This window comes from Girardinichthys multiradiatus, chromosome 4 (genome assembly GCF_021462225.1).
Source record: "Girardinichthys multiradiatus isolate DD_20200921_A chromosome 4, DD_fGirMul_XY1, whole genome shotgun sequence".
Lineage (NCBI taxonomy): Eukaryota > Metazoa > Chordata > Actinopteri > Cyprinodontiformes > Goodeidae > Girardinichthys > Girardinichthys multiradiatus.
Window position 1 is genome coordinate 38,840,974 of NC_061797.1, and position 15,766 is coordinate 38,856,739.

The following is a 15,766-nucleotide window of genomic DNA, read 5'->3' on the forward strand; positions in this document are numbered from 1 at the left end:
GCCAAAAGCAGAGATGTAATCCTACGGTCACCAAAACGGATCCCCTCAACACATTGGCTGCGCCTAGAAATCCTGTCCATAAAAGTTATGAACAGAATCGGTGACAAAGGGCAACCTTGGCGGAGTCCAACCCTCACCGGAATCAAGTCCGAATTACTGCCGGCAATGCGGACCAAGCTCTGACACCAGTCGTACAGGGACCTAACAGCCCCTATCAAAGGGCCTGGTACCCCATACTCCCAGAGTACCCCCCACAGGATTCCCCGAGGGACATGGTCGAACGCCTTCTCCAAGTCCACAAAGCACGGCAGAGCTCTACACCCTCAGCAGGGTCCTGGAGGGTGTAGAGCTGGTCCAATGTTCCACAGCCAGGACGAAAACAACACTGGTCTTCCTGAATCCGAGGTTCGACTATCCAACGGACCCTCCTCTTACCAGGGAGGCTTAAGAGTGTGACTCCCCTATAGTTGGAACACACTCTATGGTCTCCCTTTTTGAATAGGGGGACCACCACCCTGGTCTGCCAATCCAGTGGAACTGTCCACTGACCACTGACCACAGCTCCGGTAAGTCGCCTCGGCAATGGAGGTGCATGGCCCACTCGGACTCAATGTCCCCCACCTCCCCCAGAACGTGTTTGAAGTTCTCCCGGAGGTGGGAGTTGAAGCTCCGCCTCATGCGAGACTCTGCCAGGCATTTCCAGCAGACCCTCAAGATTCGTTTGGGTCTGCCAGGTCTGACCGGCATCCTCCCCCACCATCGGAGCCAGCTCACCACTACTTTGCATTGTTCTAACATAAATAGATGACCTGCTATAAGTAGTTAAGTATCGGTTTGTTTCCTTTACATAAACGTGTTATTTTGTAATGATGTTATATTTCTTTTCTGATTATTTTGTTTTGTATTTTAATATACTTTCCTTTTTTATATTTTTGTCTGTTAGATTACATTATTTTTCACAAATTAAACCAGATGTTATGATCAAGTTTCTCCTCAGTACTTGAGTAGCCTTTTTAACACCCTTGAATCACTTTTTGTACCCACCTCTAGTTAAATGCAAACTTGTGTTTTTTCTTTTTGAAAATCTGGTTTCCAAGCATAGATGCATTGCTTTGCTTGGAGAACTTGCCACTCACAATGTGGCGGACGCGATAACGTACGGAGCAACACTTCCTCTCTAGGTTGCGACTGCGTGACTGGTTTCCGTCAGCAGCGATCATTTCCGGCAGTGGTGCTGACTCTTCCACATGGTCCCAGCTAACCTGGAGCTGCGGTGTTTGGGAGTCTGATCGCCGACATATCAGACAGAAACAACAGGCAGACATCTCGTCACATGAACACTTAGAACCGGAACAAAATGGGTAAAAGTAAAACCACGAAGTTTAAACGCCCGCATTTCAACTCGGTTGGCCTGCCGGTGAGTGCTGTGAAGGAAGAGGAGGGTGCGGAGGAAGAGCACGATGAGGAAAGCTGTCCGGCTGCGGAGTTGCTGGAAAAAGTAGGACCTTGATCGTAACAGGGGTTTAAAGTTATAAACATAGGGAGCTCACTGGTGAGGGTTGTATGTTCTGTGAATTATTTACGGGGAAAGTGACTGGCAGTGTAAGTTTACCTGTCCACGCTCACCTATTACGTTGTGTGTGTGTGTGCGCATATATATATATATATATATATATATATATATGTAATACATAATACTACTACCAATAAAAATAAAATAATTCAATAAAATAATTAATTTAAAAGAAATAATTACATTGATGTATTGATTGGTTTAAGAATTAAAACGATCGTTTTTTGCATATTTAATATAATTTTTTTAAACTTTTGTTTCATAGCTGCGATTAATAAACTGTTATATTAGTTTTTTGAATAAAATGTAGATTTTAGTTTATTTATTAGTTTTAGTTTTAACAATCTTATCAGTAGTTTATAGTCGATGCTTTATTTCTGCTTTTGGTGTCTCCTTCTCATTATCATCGTCATAACATTTTTCCTCAGTCCATCAAACCAATGTGACTTCTGTTAACCCCACATTTCTGTACTTTTTTTTCCTGCGTAACATTTTTATTCTGTATTTTCTTGTTTTGTGCTTGTTTGTGTTCTATCTTGTGTAAAACATTTTGCTTTGCCCTTTTTATGCATGGAAAGTGCTCGATAAGTAAAGACTGGATGTATTTGTTTGTAGTACCAAGCAATATTTTCATCTTTTCATACAATAACATCTCCAAAGGGAAGGTTTTCAGTTTATAAAAGCAAAACAGAAAGATATTGCAAAATTTGCACAAAAAAATAAAACTGCTATTTATTTTTTATAATATAGGCACCAATGCAATTAGTTTTAAGACTAACATAAATCTTGTTTTCCAGACACTTTTAATTCTTCACTTTCTATGGTTTGCATTGTCTCTAGGTTTCTGTAAGGTTTGATCAGACAAAAGTGCAATTAGTTAATTAAAATTTACTTTTAACTGACTCAGAATGACCTGCAAGCATAATTTCAACGAGCCCATGTGAAAGTGTTGACGATAGTAGAGGCAGCTGATGTCACTCTTTGTCATTCTGACTGAATTAGAAGAGCAGATGAGTTGTTTTGAAAGGTGAAACATTTGCCGTCTTCATTACTTTGCATCAAAAGCCCCTCGCAGACAAGAATGAAGCTCAGATATTTACCAAGTCATCAAGACCTTTAAGTAAAATAGCCCAGCTGCCATGATAAAAAGCTTCAGGACATCCAGGATGGACTAGCTAGTGCCAGGAATGTCTCCTAATGAGGGATGAACTAATCCTGTTGCCACCAGTGAAGAGACACCTGAGGGATGGCAGATGGCAGGGTTTTTGCACATAAAGTGAGTCCAGTAATCTTCTGTCAGGAAGGGCACAAAAGAGACCTCTTCTCTCCAGAAAAAACAGTAAGTTTCTCAGATGATTGCATCCATGAGTCTCGTATCACGCTAACAGTGGAGCTTCCTAAGACCATCCATGTGTGGGGTTGCCTCCCTGATCTTGCCTAAAACCACTACAGCGAAGAAGAAACGGTTTTTAGAGCAACTCTTGTCTAACCATCCAGGAGCAACCAGTAATGATCTGCATATTTTTCAGCGCGATGGAGTATGAAATTGATCAAAACATTGATGTTTTTGGTCCAAATCTGAATCCCATTAAGCACCCATTAATGTTTTTTGTAAACTTGATTTCTTGATAAAAGTTTTTGAAACTTGTGAAATGTTTCCTATTAAATTACTATAGAAACATTTGGTTACAAAAACAAAACTAATGCAGTAAAGTTAGTAAAAAAACAAACAAACTTTAAACTGTACTTAATCTTAAGTTGTGTTTTTTTTTTTCCCAGTTGCAGAGTCCCAGCGCAGATATTCGAGAGTTTGCATGTGCCAGCATTTCTCGGGTGGTGCAGCAGAGCCAGACCATCCCCGGTTTCCTCCAGAGGGACGCTGTTAGACGGCTGGGCCCCATGCTGCTGGACGGCAGCTTGGCCGTCAGAGAGACAGCTGCTGGGGCGCTCAGGTAAATTAGCAGCATGCAGTGTCGTCCGGACTCTCCGTATTTGTTTCACTTTTATTTTTTACCTATGTCATTTCATTTCTCTAAACTAAAAACAGCTGCTTCATTTGACTAAAAAAATATGTGCAAACAAATGTTGGATAACAAAAGAAGGTCTTTCAAGTCAGAAAACAACAAACCAAAAGTTTAAAAAAGGGTCTCGAGTGATCATCACAATAACTGCAGTCCATGTACTTCTGCACCGCAGACATCAAATTAATACTGTAGAAGTGACTCAAAGGTGAAAAATCATCAGGTTCTAAGACTGGCATGAGATGAAATTACAAAAAAGGCTTTGTGCTCAGCCTTTTTATTACAGCTGCATCACTAGTTTACCATAAGTGAACAGAATGAGATTTTTTGAAATAAACATGTATACATCTAATGTATACCTGTGCATTTAGGGCTGCGCGGTGGCGCAGTTGGTAGCACTGTTGCCTTGCAGCAAGAAGGTCCTGGGTTTGTCCGAGGGTCTTTCTGCATGGAATTTGCGTGTTCTCAACGTGCATGCGTGGGTTCTCTGGCTTCCTCCCACAGTCCAAAGACATGCCTGTTAGGTTAATTGGTCTCTTTAAATTGCCCTTAGGTGTGTGAATGAGTGTGTGTGTGGTTGTTTGTGTGTTGCCCTGTGATGGACTGGCGACCTGTCCAGGGTGTACCCTGCCTCTCGCCCATAGACTGCTGGAGATAGGCACCAGCTTCACCGTTACCCACTATGGAATAAGTGGTAGAAAATGACTGACTGACTTGTGCATTTAGTTCAGCAGGGGAACACCAAGTGGTACAAAAAGCAGGCAGTAAGCAGTGGCAGGATAGGCTTCAGATTTCTCATGATTTAATGGCTTGATGTTCAGAGATCATCTGTTTCTTTTTATTATTTCCTTTCACATAAAACAAACTATTCACGCATGTATCTGCCTCAACATTCCCTGAAAAAAAATGCAAAGGAAATCAGAATCCTCTTTCTCCAACACTCCTCTTAGCAATAAGCTGTGCTCTGATTGCTCTTCAGTCGTGAACCTCGAAGAAGGCTTCGAGAAACAGTTACTCACCCTGAATCTCTGACTGCAAGTCTCGTCTGAGTTACTGATGACTGTGCGTCTGCCTCACAGAAATCTGAGTGCATGCGGAGGTCAGGAGGTGTGCGAGGACATGGTGAAGCACGACGTCATGACGCCCCTGACAGCACTGCTTCGAGAGGTGAGACTCCACTGCTGCTTTTAGCTCACCCCCTCTTCTAAGATCCTATATAATCAACGCTAAAGCTTATAATATCTTTACTATAATATTTGCAGGAATTAGATGTCATTTAAGCACACGTATAAATTAGACTTGGTGTAAAGGTTTGGCTGTGTTGTTGACGTCTTGAACATAGTCAGTATCTTATTAAAATGTCTAATGAACCAATTGCAAACAAATATATGTGTCCACCTGCTGTTCTGGCAATTCCTGGGTCATAGTGTTGTTTTCTTTCCAGTGTTGTTCAGGTTTCGACTCCGCTGCTGTGCCGATGAAAGACCAGAGCAATCCTGTGGAGGATGTGGCCAACGAGGCTGTGAACCTACTGTGGAATCTATGGTAAGCCACTAGGGTTGCATGTAGGGTTATTACCTATCCCCACCCCTGGTGAAGATGTTGTTGTAGTAGGGCCTTTTGAAGAGAAACAGGCCCACAGCATCACAGATTTATCACCATGCTTAAAATGAGTAGGAGTCAAGAGATGAATACAGTTTAGTTGGTTATGTCTGTTTAATCGTTTTACAGTAATTATTCCACTACCAGGAGCATTTAGAACAAAATCAGGTTTTATTTGTACCCCTCCAAAGAACTTTAGTATTGAATGTGTAACCATGGCTACCCCCAACCACTGTTTGGCTCCGCCCCTGCCAGATATGCTGTTTTAACTGATTGTCTCACACATCTGTCATCCTTTTAGTGAGAGCAGCAGCCAGGCAGTGTCTTTGTTCAACAAATCCGGCCTCTTGGATGTGGTGGTCCAGTGCTTGGAGAGACACCCCCACAACGTGGAACTGTCCATATCTGCTGGTAGGTCTGAGAGAGCATCCAAGTCTAGTTAACATGATTTCTTTTTATATTGTTCAGTGAAAGGTGCCGGTAGGCATTCAGTAGTGACTGGTAGCGAGGTTTATTGTCTATACACACCTGTCTTTGCAGGGTTGTGGGGGTTGGGAGGACTGGTGCCTGTCTCCAGCATTTACTGGGGAGAGGCGGGGTACGTGTTGTTTAGGTTTGCCAATCTATCACAGGGCATCACAGAGACGCACAGAACAAACCTAAGGGTAATTTAGAGTAACCGTTTAACTGGTGTGGGGGGACCTCCCATCACTCCTGTTAAGGTAACTTTTAAGGCTAAGGCTGGCAAGCTGATGGCAATCTGTTTTAATTGAAAGCAATTAGATGGTGGTATAGAGATGGTAATATGAAATTCTGGCATCTTTATGAATATACTGTGAGAATCTGATACTGGCTGATGATTCCTATAAGCAAACAAACACATAATTGTTTAGCAGCTAGAACCACATTGTCAGACAGGAGTGGGAAAACATCCATCAGCTGCTGTCTGCAGTTCCCAGATGTTAAAAGACTGATGTCAAAGGACGGGATGCTACACATTGGTCAGAGTGGCATTTCACCAACTTTCTTATCGGGTGTATTATTCACAGTAGGTTTTAAGTTGATCTGATCTGATCCAATCGGCTATATCTGTTGGGGGAATCAGACTGGGATTGTTTTGTGTTCCTCAGCTCACTGTTTGCACACTGTGACCGAGGATAACCCTGAGCTGCTAAGTAGCACGAACACCGCCGTACTCGGAGCTCTGGAAAAACTGCTGCTGTCATCTCAGCCAGAAATGGCGCACACTCTCCTCAGGACTTTAGCTGCAGGTAAAGTTTGTTCTTTTACATGTTTTTCTCCCTTTCCTTTCAAAATGGCCCAAAAGCTGCAGTGCAACTTTACCTAGAATCTCCTCAGTGCCTGCCTTGTCTCTCAGGTACACTGTGGAACTTGAAGACCAGCCTTCCTGCTGCCCGACAAGCCCAGACCCTCAATGCCATTGTGGCCACCTTGTCTCTGTGTCTGGATTTGGACTCAGGGGTGTTGATCCCTGATCTCAGACGAGCAGAGGAGGCTCATCACAGAAACCCATCTCCAGTGACAGATGCAGAGCAACAGGCCGCGGTGCAGCCCGTTGAGGAGGAGATGGGCGAAGAGGAGGAAGCACCAATGAAGAAGAACGGCAAAACTTTGATGGTTGACACTGATGTCTCCGACCTGCTGCCTGTAAGTAAACTGGTTTTTACAGAATCTCGTGAAAGTATTTACACCCCTTCAAACTTCAATGTACTTTTTTCATGATAAATTCTGAAAACCGTTGTCTGCGTTTGTATTCCACCGTTTTTAATCTGAGACCCCTAAAAAAAAAAAAAAATCCAGTGCAGCTCTTAGCCTTTAGAAGTCACATATAGAATCCTACTGTAATTTACTATCTAGCTGTTCTGTAAATGTCTCAGAGAATGTTAGAAAACATCAGTGGAGGAACATGGCAGACACGTCATGGAGGAAGTTGCAGAGAAGATCAAAGTATGGTTTGGTTACAAAATAACTTCTCAAGATCTAAACTTCGCTGGAGAAGAGGAAAGAACCACCCGGCAACTGTGAAATTCAATTCAATTCAGAAATACTTTATTAATCCCAAAGGGAAATTAAATGTTGTTGTAGCTCATTATGAGGGTTATTAAATATGGAAATGGGATAAGAGCACCACAAGCTTATGTCTCCGATCTTTCTTCTGTTTATTTTGAAATGACTCATCAAAGTTTACGTATGTCATTGCTTTTCTTTGAGCTTCACTCACAGCTGGTTATTTTCCCCTAAATCGTTTAACACATTTCTGACCCGGGTTTTTCACAGTGCTGGTCTTCTAATATCTTCAGGCGGTGTTAAAAATGTTTTGCTTAACTTGTGACACTGAGATTAATAGTATAATTTGTGCAATTACTGTTTTTTTATGCACTACGATCTCTAATGAAAATATTGAGGTTGTAGAAAGCAACCCAGTTCTTTCTCAGAACCAGTTAAGATCTGGCTCAAGCATCAGCCATGCCTAGGAACTGGAACCACTTTGGTGGAAACACTCTCACAGTGAGTCTCATGGTTCTCAGATGACTTGCAGTTTTAATTTAGACTTGATGTTGTTTACGGTTCATAGACTGCCTGCTTTTGGACTTTAAAACTACCCACCAGTGGCAGGTGGAAAGGCGACACGAGTCATTTGGAAGTACAATGCTGGGCCGACAGTACAGACAAGCTGTGGAGGTCGGGTATGGACTGGGAGCATCACGGTTCATTTGGGGACTAGTAACGGACTGACAGTCACCGGTCCCCGAACATGACCCTGGCGAGACAGATCTGTCCCTTCTAGCTCCGTCAGGAACAGAACCCCAAGATCATGTTGACGTTCCACAATTCCCTCTAAAGCATATTTTGTCTTGGACATGAGGTTTAATTTGATTTAGGTTTTTAAAACTAGTACTGTTCGGTCACACTATTACTAAGACACACAGGCACATTCCTAGTAGCCCGAAATAGATCAGCATAACTAAAGGCGAGTTTATCCAACCTAGTGGTACTTTTTATGCAGGCTGTCACCATGTCCCTGCTCAAAAATGTGCAATTTCACGTTTGCGAGTACATCAGCAGGAATAAATCAGTTCTCTGTGGCGAGCAGCTGAAGCCAGACTGGGTGATAGCAGCGCTAGCAGTCATAGTTGTATTCGGATATTGACTCACGCGGCTGTTTGTTTGTGTCCAGAGGGGTAAGGAGGAGCTGAGGGAGGCAACGGCCTTGCTGACAGCCCAGCAAACGTCCTTGGAGATCATTGTCAACATGTGCTGCTCTGACGGTGAGTGTTGAGGGCACGGACAACAGTGCTGACCCCAGGCACTTTAATCTAAATTTTATTTCCTGTGATACAGTCACCAAGTATGTGTTTGTCATTCTGAACGGCTGTTAGACCAGAAAACATAATGCATGTAGGTAGATCATTTGAGGACACAAAAATCTCCTTTATTGTTCACCGTTTGTGCCGTTTCAATCCTGTTAAGACCCTTCGGATGACGAGTGGGAGGAGGAATCAAGCAGTGACGAAAGCGACATGGGTCCTGACGGCCTCTGTGACGGAGTGTCCAATCTGATGTCTCCGCTCTGCTTGTCAGCCGAGGTTCAAGGGGCTTTGATCAACCACAGCATTCCAGAAAAGGCAATCAGCACTCTGCTTCCTCAATAACACCTCACTTCTGTCACTGCATAGGCAGAAGGAAATTATTACAGAGTCAGAGACTGTTGACAAGTGTCTGAAGTGGGCTAATCTGTCGTCTTTACAGCAGTGATTACAAACCTAAAATCGACTGCCCTGCTAAAGTAGTGCCTGGTAGTGAGGTGGAAGTAAATTAAACATGGTTTAGAATTCTTTTACAAATTAAAATGTAGAAATGTGTGGCATTTGTATTCAACCCCCCTGAGTGAATACTACTAGAACATTCTCTTGTTGCAGATTCAGCTACAAGCCTTTTGGTGTCTCTAGCAGCTTTGCACACCTGGAGACTGAATTTTTTTGCCCATTCTTACTCTTTGGAAAAGAGCTTAAACTCAGTCAGATTAGACGAAGAAAATCTGTGAACAGCACTTTTCAATTGTCGCTATGAATACTCAATTGGATTTTGGCCAGGACTTTAACTGGGCCATTCTAACACATAAATATGCTTTGTTCTACTATTCCATTGTAGCTCTGGCTGTATGTTCAGGGTCATTGTCCAGCTGGAAGGTAAACCTCTGCTCCAGTAACAAGATGTTTACCGTTTTTTTTTTTTCCTGATTCAAGGTTCTGAAAAAGACGGCATTCCCCAGACAGGAAGCCACTAATGTGTGCCGTGAGAATCCATCCTGGAGAGGCCTGACGAAGAGGTAGTTGTCTTTTTTTTTGTGTGAACTTACTCATATTTGTTGCAGCTTTAACTTTTCAGTAAATAAACGTTTTATTGTAAATGCCTCGCCTTTGTATAGAATGCAGCGGGTTCAGTCCCGAGCGCTGACTTGCCTCCACAGCATCCTCTCCACCATGGATGCAGAGTTGCTCGGTGGCAAGGCAGCCCTGCAGGGAGCAGCACATCACCTTTCCTCACTGGTCTTTGCTGCTGAAGGTCTCAGATTCATGTTGACATTTTGCAATTTAGCATATTAGATATTTCACCAGTTTAGGGTTCATACTTATGTGTGAAAAACACAATAGGCACTATACCATTGTTTTCTGTTCTGTTGCAGAAATTCCCAAAGATGAGGAGTTTCTTGAGGCTGTCATCAGCGCCATGCGCTCTCTCCTGCAGATAATTGCCTCCAAAAACATCAGCCAGGTACAGAGTACAACACTGTTTGGTGTTGCTGATGATAATCGGAAAAATAAATTCAGGATTTCATACTTTGCTGCAAAAATGCCATTAAATAGGGTCTTTCCTAAGCTGAATACTATAGTCTTACTTTACAAAACCTTTAAGATACGGTGTAGCGGTGTATTTATTTTCAAGGCAGGGGTGTCATAAAGCCTGTTTTTACAATGCGTGCTGAGAAAAAGGCCTGCTAATTCTGCTCTGTGTATATTTAGGTTTATGACATCACAAGCTGTATTTTATAGTTAAATGGGTTTCCTGAAATCTGTGCATCATTCTCAAATACGGTAAAACCTTTTTTGTATCCATGCAAGACAGGAATAAACACATTTGAAGGAGTATTTTGACTAAAAACATGCAAATAAATAGGAAGAAATAAAATAAATACCGATCGACAAAGTTAACAGAGCTCAGCTACCTTTTGAGATGTCACCAGAACCATAGTTAACATCTGCCCCTTTTCCACTGGCTCCACTTAACCCCGCTCCACTCCACTCAACACGCTTTGTTAGCGTTTCCATTACTGGTTTTCCCTACCGGTACCTGCTTTTTTGGTCCCTGCTCCTGAGTAGGTATGACCAGGTCTGAGTAGGGACTACATGTGACGTGAACAGACTGCTGTTCACTGATTGGCAGCCACTACAATAATATTAAGAACCTCAATGGCTGGAGCGGGTCAAATCAAAATACAGGTCCTTCTCAAAAAATTAGCATATTGTGATAAAGTTCATTATTTTCCATAATGTCATGATGAAAATTTAACATTCATATATTTTAGATTCATTGCACACTAACTGAAATATTTCAGGTCTTTTATTGTCTTAATACGGATGATTTTGGCATACAGCTCATGAAAACCCAAAATTCCTATCTCACAAAATTAGCATATTTCATCCGACCAATAAAAGAAAAGTGTTTTTAATACAAAAAAACGTCAACCTTCAAATAATCATGTACAGTTATGCACTCAATACTTGGTCGGGAATCCTTTTGCAGAAATGTCTGCTTCAATGCGGCGTGGCATGGAGGCAATCAGCCTGTGGCACTGCTGAGGTCTTATGGAGGCCCAGGATGCTTCGATAGCGGCCTTTAGCTCATCCAGAGTGTTGGGTCTTGAGTCTCTCAACGTTCTCTTCACAATATCCCACAGATTCTCTATGGGGTTCAGGTCAGGAGAGTTGGCAGGCCAATTGAGCACAGTGATACCATGGTCAGTAAACCATTAACCAGTGGTTTTGGCACTGTGAGCAGGTGCCAGGTCGTGCTGAAAAATGAAATCTTCATCTCCATAAAGCTTTTCAGCAGATGGAAGCATGAAGTGCTCCAAAATCTCCTGATAGCTAGCTGCATTGACCCTGCCCTTGATAAAACACAGTGGACCAACACCAGCAGCTGACACGGCACCCCAGACCATCACTGACTGTGGGTACTTGACACTGGACTTCTGGCATTTTGGCATTTCCTTCTCCCCAGTCTTCCTCCAGACTCTGGCACCTTGATTTCTGAATGACATGCAGAATTTGCTTTCATCCGAAAAAAGTACTTTGGACCACTGAGCAACAGTCCAGTGCTGCTTCTCTGTAGCCCAGGTCAGGCGCTTCTGCCGCTGTTTCTGGTTCAAAAGGGGCTTGACCTGGGGAATGCGGCACCTGTAGCCCATTTCCTGCACACGCCTGTGCACGGTGGCTCTGGATGTTTCTACTCCAGACTCAGTCCACTGCTTCCGCAGGTCCCCCAAGGTCTGGAATCGGCCCTTCTCCACAATCTTCCTCAGGGTCCGGTCACCTCTTCTCGTTGTGCAGCGTTTTCTGCCACACTTTTTCCTTCCCACAGACTTCCCACTGAGGTGCCTTGATACAGCACTCTGGGAACAGCCTATTCGTTCAGAAATTTCTTTCTGTGTCTTACCCTCTTGCTTGAGGGTGTCAATAGTGGCCTTCTGGACAGCAGTCAGGTCGGCAGTCTTACCCACGATTGGGGTTTTGAGTGATGAACCAGGCTGGGAGTTTTAAAGGCCTCAGGAATCTTTTGCAGGTGTTTAGAGTTAACTCGTTGATTCAGATGATTAGGTTCATAGCTCGTTTAGAGACCCTTTTAATGATATGCTAATTTTGTGAGATAGGAATTTTGGGTTTTCATGAGCTGTATGCCAAAATCATCCGTATTAAGACAATAAAAGACCTGAAATATTTCAGTTAGTGTGCAATGAATCTAAAATATATGAATGTTAAATTTTCATCATGACATTATGGAAAATAATTAACTTTATCACAATATGCAAATATTTTGAGAAGGACCTGTATAACACGAATATGCAATATCCAACTAACTAACTAACTAACTTCAACGTGGTCAGGAGGCTTTGTCCTTGCCATGGCTGAGACAAAACTTCTTCATGAAGCCCAAAATGTTAACTTCTTCAGGAAAACTTTGGAGCATTACCAGTCCAGACAGCGGCGTCTCTCCTCTCCACTTCTCCTGCAACACCCTCCTTCACATTAGAAATCCCTGAGCCTTATTTTAGAAGTGCTGGCTGGGCTGTGATCCAGATAATTATCCCTGTGAATCCTTTTATACATGAAAAAACATCTTTGCATATACAATACAAACATTATTTGGATTTCATTTATTTATATTTTATTTTCTATTTATTTATTCCTTTTTTATTATAATTTTTTTTAGTGTATGACCCCCCAGCAGCTGATGAGCCTGAGCGAGGCAGCCACACGCTGTGATGTCGTCAGTGTAAGAGTTAACGCTGTCGCCATTCTGGGCATCACTGGGAGTACATTAGCCAAAGAAAAGGGCACGGCGGAAACCCTTCAGGTATTACTTCTGTTTCCAGTTTTGTTTTTGTACCCAAATGTTTGCTCCTTCTCTAAGAACTTTTGCTCCTGCAGATGATTGGAAACGCCTTGCTTCAAGTCGCCACGAAGGATTCCGACCTGGTTGTGAACGGAGAAGCTCTTGACGCATTGTTTGACGTGTTTGCCGATGGAGAGCAGGCAGAAACGGCTGCTAAAATCATCAATTTACTTCCTGCACTTAAGACACTGCAGCCGGTCTTCAAGGCCAAGGTTGTGGAGATGAGCTATAATTTCATTAAGCCAGTTTGTGTGTATTATTAGATCATTCTTTTAGTTTCCAATTGAATTTTCTTCAGTTTCTTATCTCTCCAGTACCTTGAGATATTTATCCATCTTCCCTTCTCTTGATAGATCCGTAAAGAAGGACGGGGTAAATACAGCCGTCAGCAGCTGTGTGTGTTGGACAACATCAAAATCAACCTGAGGAGATTTATCGGTTATCTGGAGAAGGTGGTGACAAAATAAGGACTGCGATCAGTTGTTGAGACAAAATGAGATGGAGTGGTTGTGAAACCATCAGTTATTTATGTTTTTTTTTTTTTTTAATAATTACTGTTTACAGTTTTCTTTAGTTATGTGAAAGTTTATTTTTTGTGAAAATAAAGAGTTGGTGGAGTATTGTCTATGAAGACCCAATCTTACCGTTTAACTAAAAGATTTCAGGCCTAACAGATTCTGATTATATATGAGATCAGGTTTAATAATAAGCAGACTGCAGCTTTGTTTTCCATTAGTACCCTTCATTCTGACCCAAGTAGTACAAGAATGCATATTTGGGGTAAAGCAGTCATGTCATGAGGACACTACACTGCTGCTCTTGTTTTGTTGGTGTTTTACAGTAGAATGATCAATTTTATTTTTTTTAAAGAAAATTTTCTTCTTAAATTAAGCACACCACCGGACTATTTAGTGTCCGTTCAGTTTCTCAAGACGTTTGGAGATTAGTCTTTGAAAGCCACTTTTGTAGATTTATATTTTTGTATTAAAATTACTGCAAAAATGGTCAAACTCATGGAGAAACTAGAGCTAAAAATGCCCCTTTTAAAATAAGTTAGAAAAAAATATGAACTCCATACTTCAGGGCCTCGCAAAAGTATTCAGACCCCTTTCTCTGTCCCAGCAGAACAAAAGGAGTCCGACAGCATGATGCTGCCACCACTGTTGGAATGGTGTGTTCAGGGCTGATGCACATTTAGTTGACCATCACACAGAGCGTTTTGCATGGAGGCTAAGAGGCTTGCCGTGTCCCCTACATGGCTCGTGGCAAACTGCAACTTTCTTTCGATCATCGACTTTATTCTTGCTACACTTCCATAAAGATTTGTAGACTACAAGACTTCAGTGTTTTTTATTTGTGAAAAAATAAATAAATGAAAATCACCTGTTCACAGTTATGTCCTACTTTGTGTTTGCCTACCACATAAAATCCCAGTAAAATACTATGACCAGTGAGAAAAGACAAAACGTGAGAAAGTTCAATGAATGTGAATACTTTTGCAAGGCTGAGTTTGCAAAGGTACAAAGAAATCTTTACAGGCTTCGAAAATCTAATTCTAAATATACTTTGAGGACATTTCATTTGTAGCACGATTTCCCAGACATTTTATGTCTGAAATGTTTTTTAAAGGAAAATTTACTTGCTTTGCTTGTTAATATTGAAAGGAATTGTATTTTGTTTAGCAGAGACTGTAATGGGTGCTAAAAAACTGTCGGTGTATCGGAAATGTGCCAAAACGTTCATACTAGACAATTTCGTAAGGATCTTATTCATGTACAAATAAAGTGAAAAGAAATTCATCTAATCTACTTTTCTTGAGCAAGTTACAGCACATAAATCTGAACAGAGATCATCCATACAAACATCTTAATCATGTTGAGAGTTGCAAGGAGGCCTGAATCTACCTTCACCTGGGAACCACATTTAGGCTGTTGAGTCTCAGATTCACCACAAATGAAATCCCAAACTCAGGATTAAAAATGTTCTCCAGTATTTTGTGTAAATTGTGTCTAGAAATGTATTCCAGAAGGATTCTGAAGTTCTGAACCATGATGCAAACATGAATATATTTGAAGTTGCCATTATTCTATAATTGAAATAAAAAGACAATCAACTGGCATTTGTTTTTTGCTTCCAACATGTCAACAATTCCTCTGGACTTTTTTTTATGTCTCTTGATCAATTTGTGCTAAAAAAGATTGTAGCTCCACTTGGTCATGGAGCAAGACAATGAACACGATGTACACAACCAAAGTACTGAAAATTTCAGAATTAAATCTAAAGGTTCAGTTTTGTTTTTGAATGTCTCATCCAAACTTCCTGGTGAAGATGATCTCAAGAAGCAAAATAATCCAGAGATCCATCACATTACATTAGAATATAATTGAAAAGTTTACATATTTCAGTAATTCGATTAAAAGAGTAAAACTTGTATTTTTATTACACAGCATGTGATTTTATGACTTTAAGAAAAAACAAAAATTCAGTTTCTCAGCTAACTTAAGTATTGCTTAAGACCAATGCACAAAATCAGCATTTTATTACAGAAGTATGGCTACACAACATACTGAACATAAGAGAAATTACTTAGCTTTCAGTTTAAATAGAAAATAAAACTATTATAATTTAGAAATACAGACTCATTTCAGCCAAGAGGCTGAAAGCTACTTTGTTCTAGAAAAGGGTTACATTGACTCACACAACTGGCAAAGACCAATGACCCTGACTATGCTTGCTAAAGTACAAAACTATGGAGGAATAAACTTTCCGTAATCGAGAAAAATTATAAAAATAAATACATGGCTCAATAGAATAATTACTATGGTAGAAATGGAACAAAAAGAATAATGGGAGTTTAAATAGATTCATAAAATTT

The 15,766-nt window shown here is 41.3% G+C and overlaps 1 protein-coding gene across 1 annotated transcript; it reads left to right on the forward strand.

Moving 5' to 3' along the window:
* Positions 1–1,213: 1,213 nt before the first annotated feature.
* On the forward strand, positions 1,214–14,690 carry heatr3 (HEAT repeat containing 3). Its single transcript, XM_047362261.1, has 15 exons — positions 1,214–1,498; positions 3,353–3,525; positions 4,674–4,761; positions 5,039–5,139; positions 5,498–5,607; positions 6,327–6,467; positions 6,575–6,864; positions 8,396–8,486; positions 8,689–8,843; positions 9,465–9,547; positions 9,647–9,783; positions 9,905–9,993; positions 12,709–12,852; positions 12,927–13,103; positions 13,245–14,690. The coding sequence occupies exons 1-15, from the start codon at positions 1,358–1,360 to the stop codon at positions 13,356–13,358; spliced, it is 2,034 nt and encodes a 677-aa protein (XP_047218217.1). The 5' UTR covers positions 1,214–1,357; the 3' UTR covers positions 13,359–14,690.
* The last annotated feature ends 1,076 nt before the right edge of the window (positions 14,691–15,766 follow it).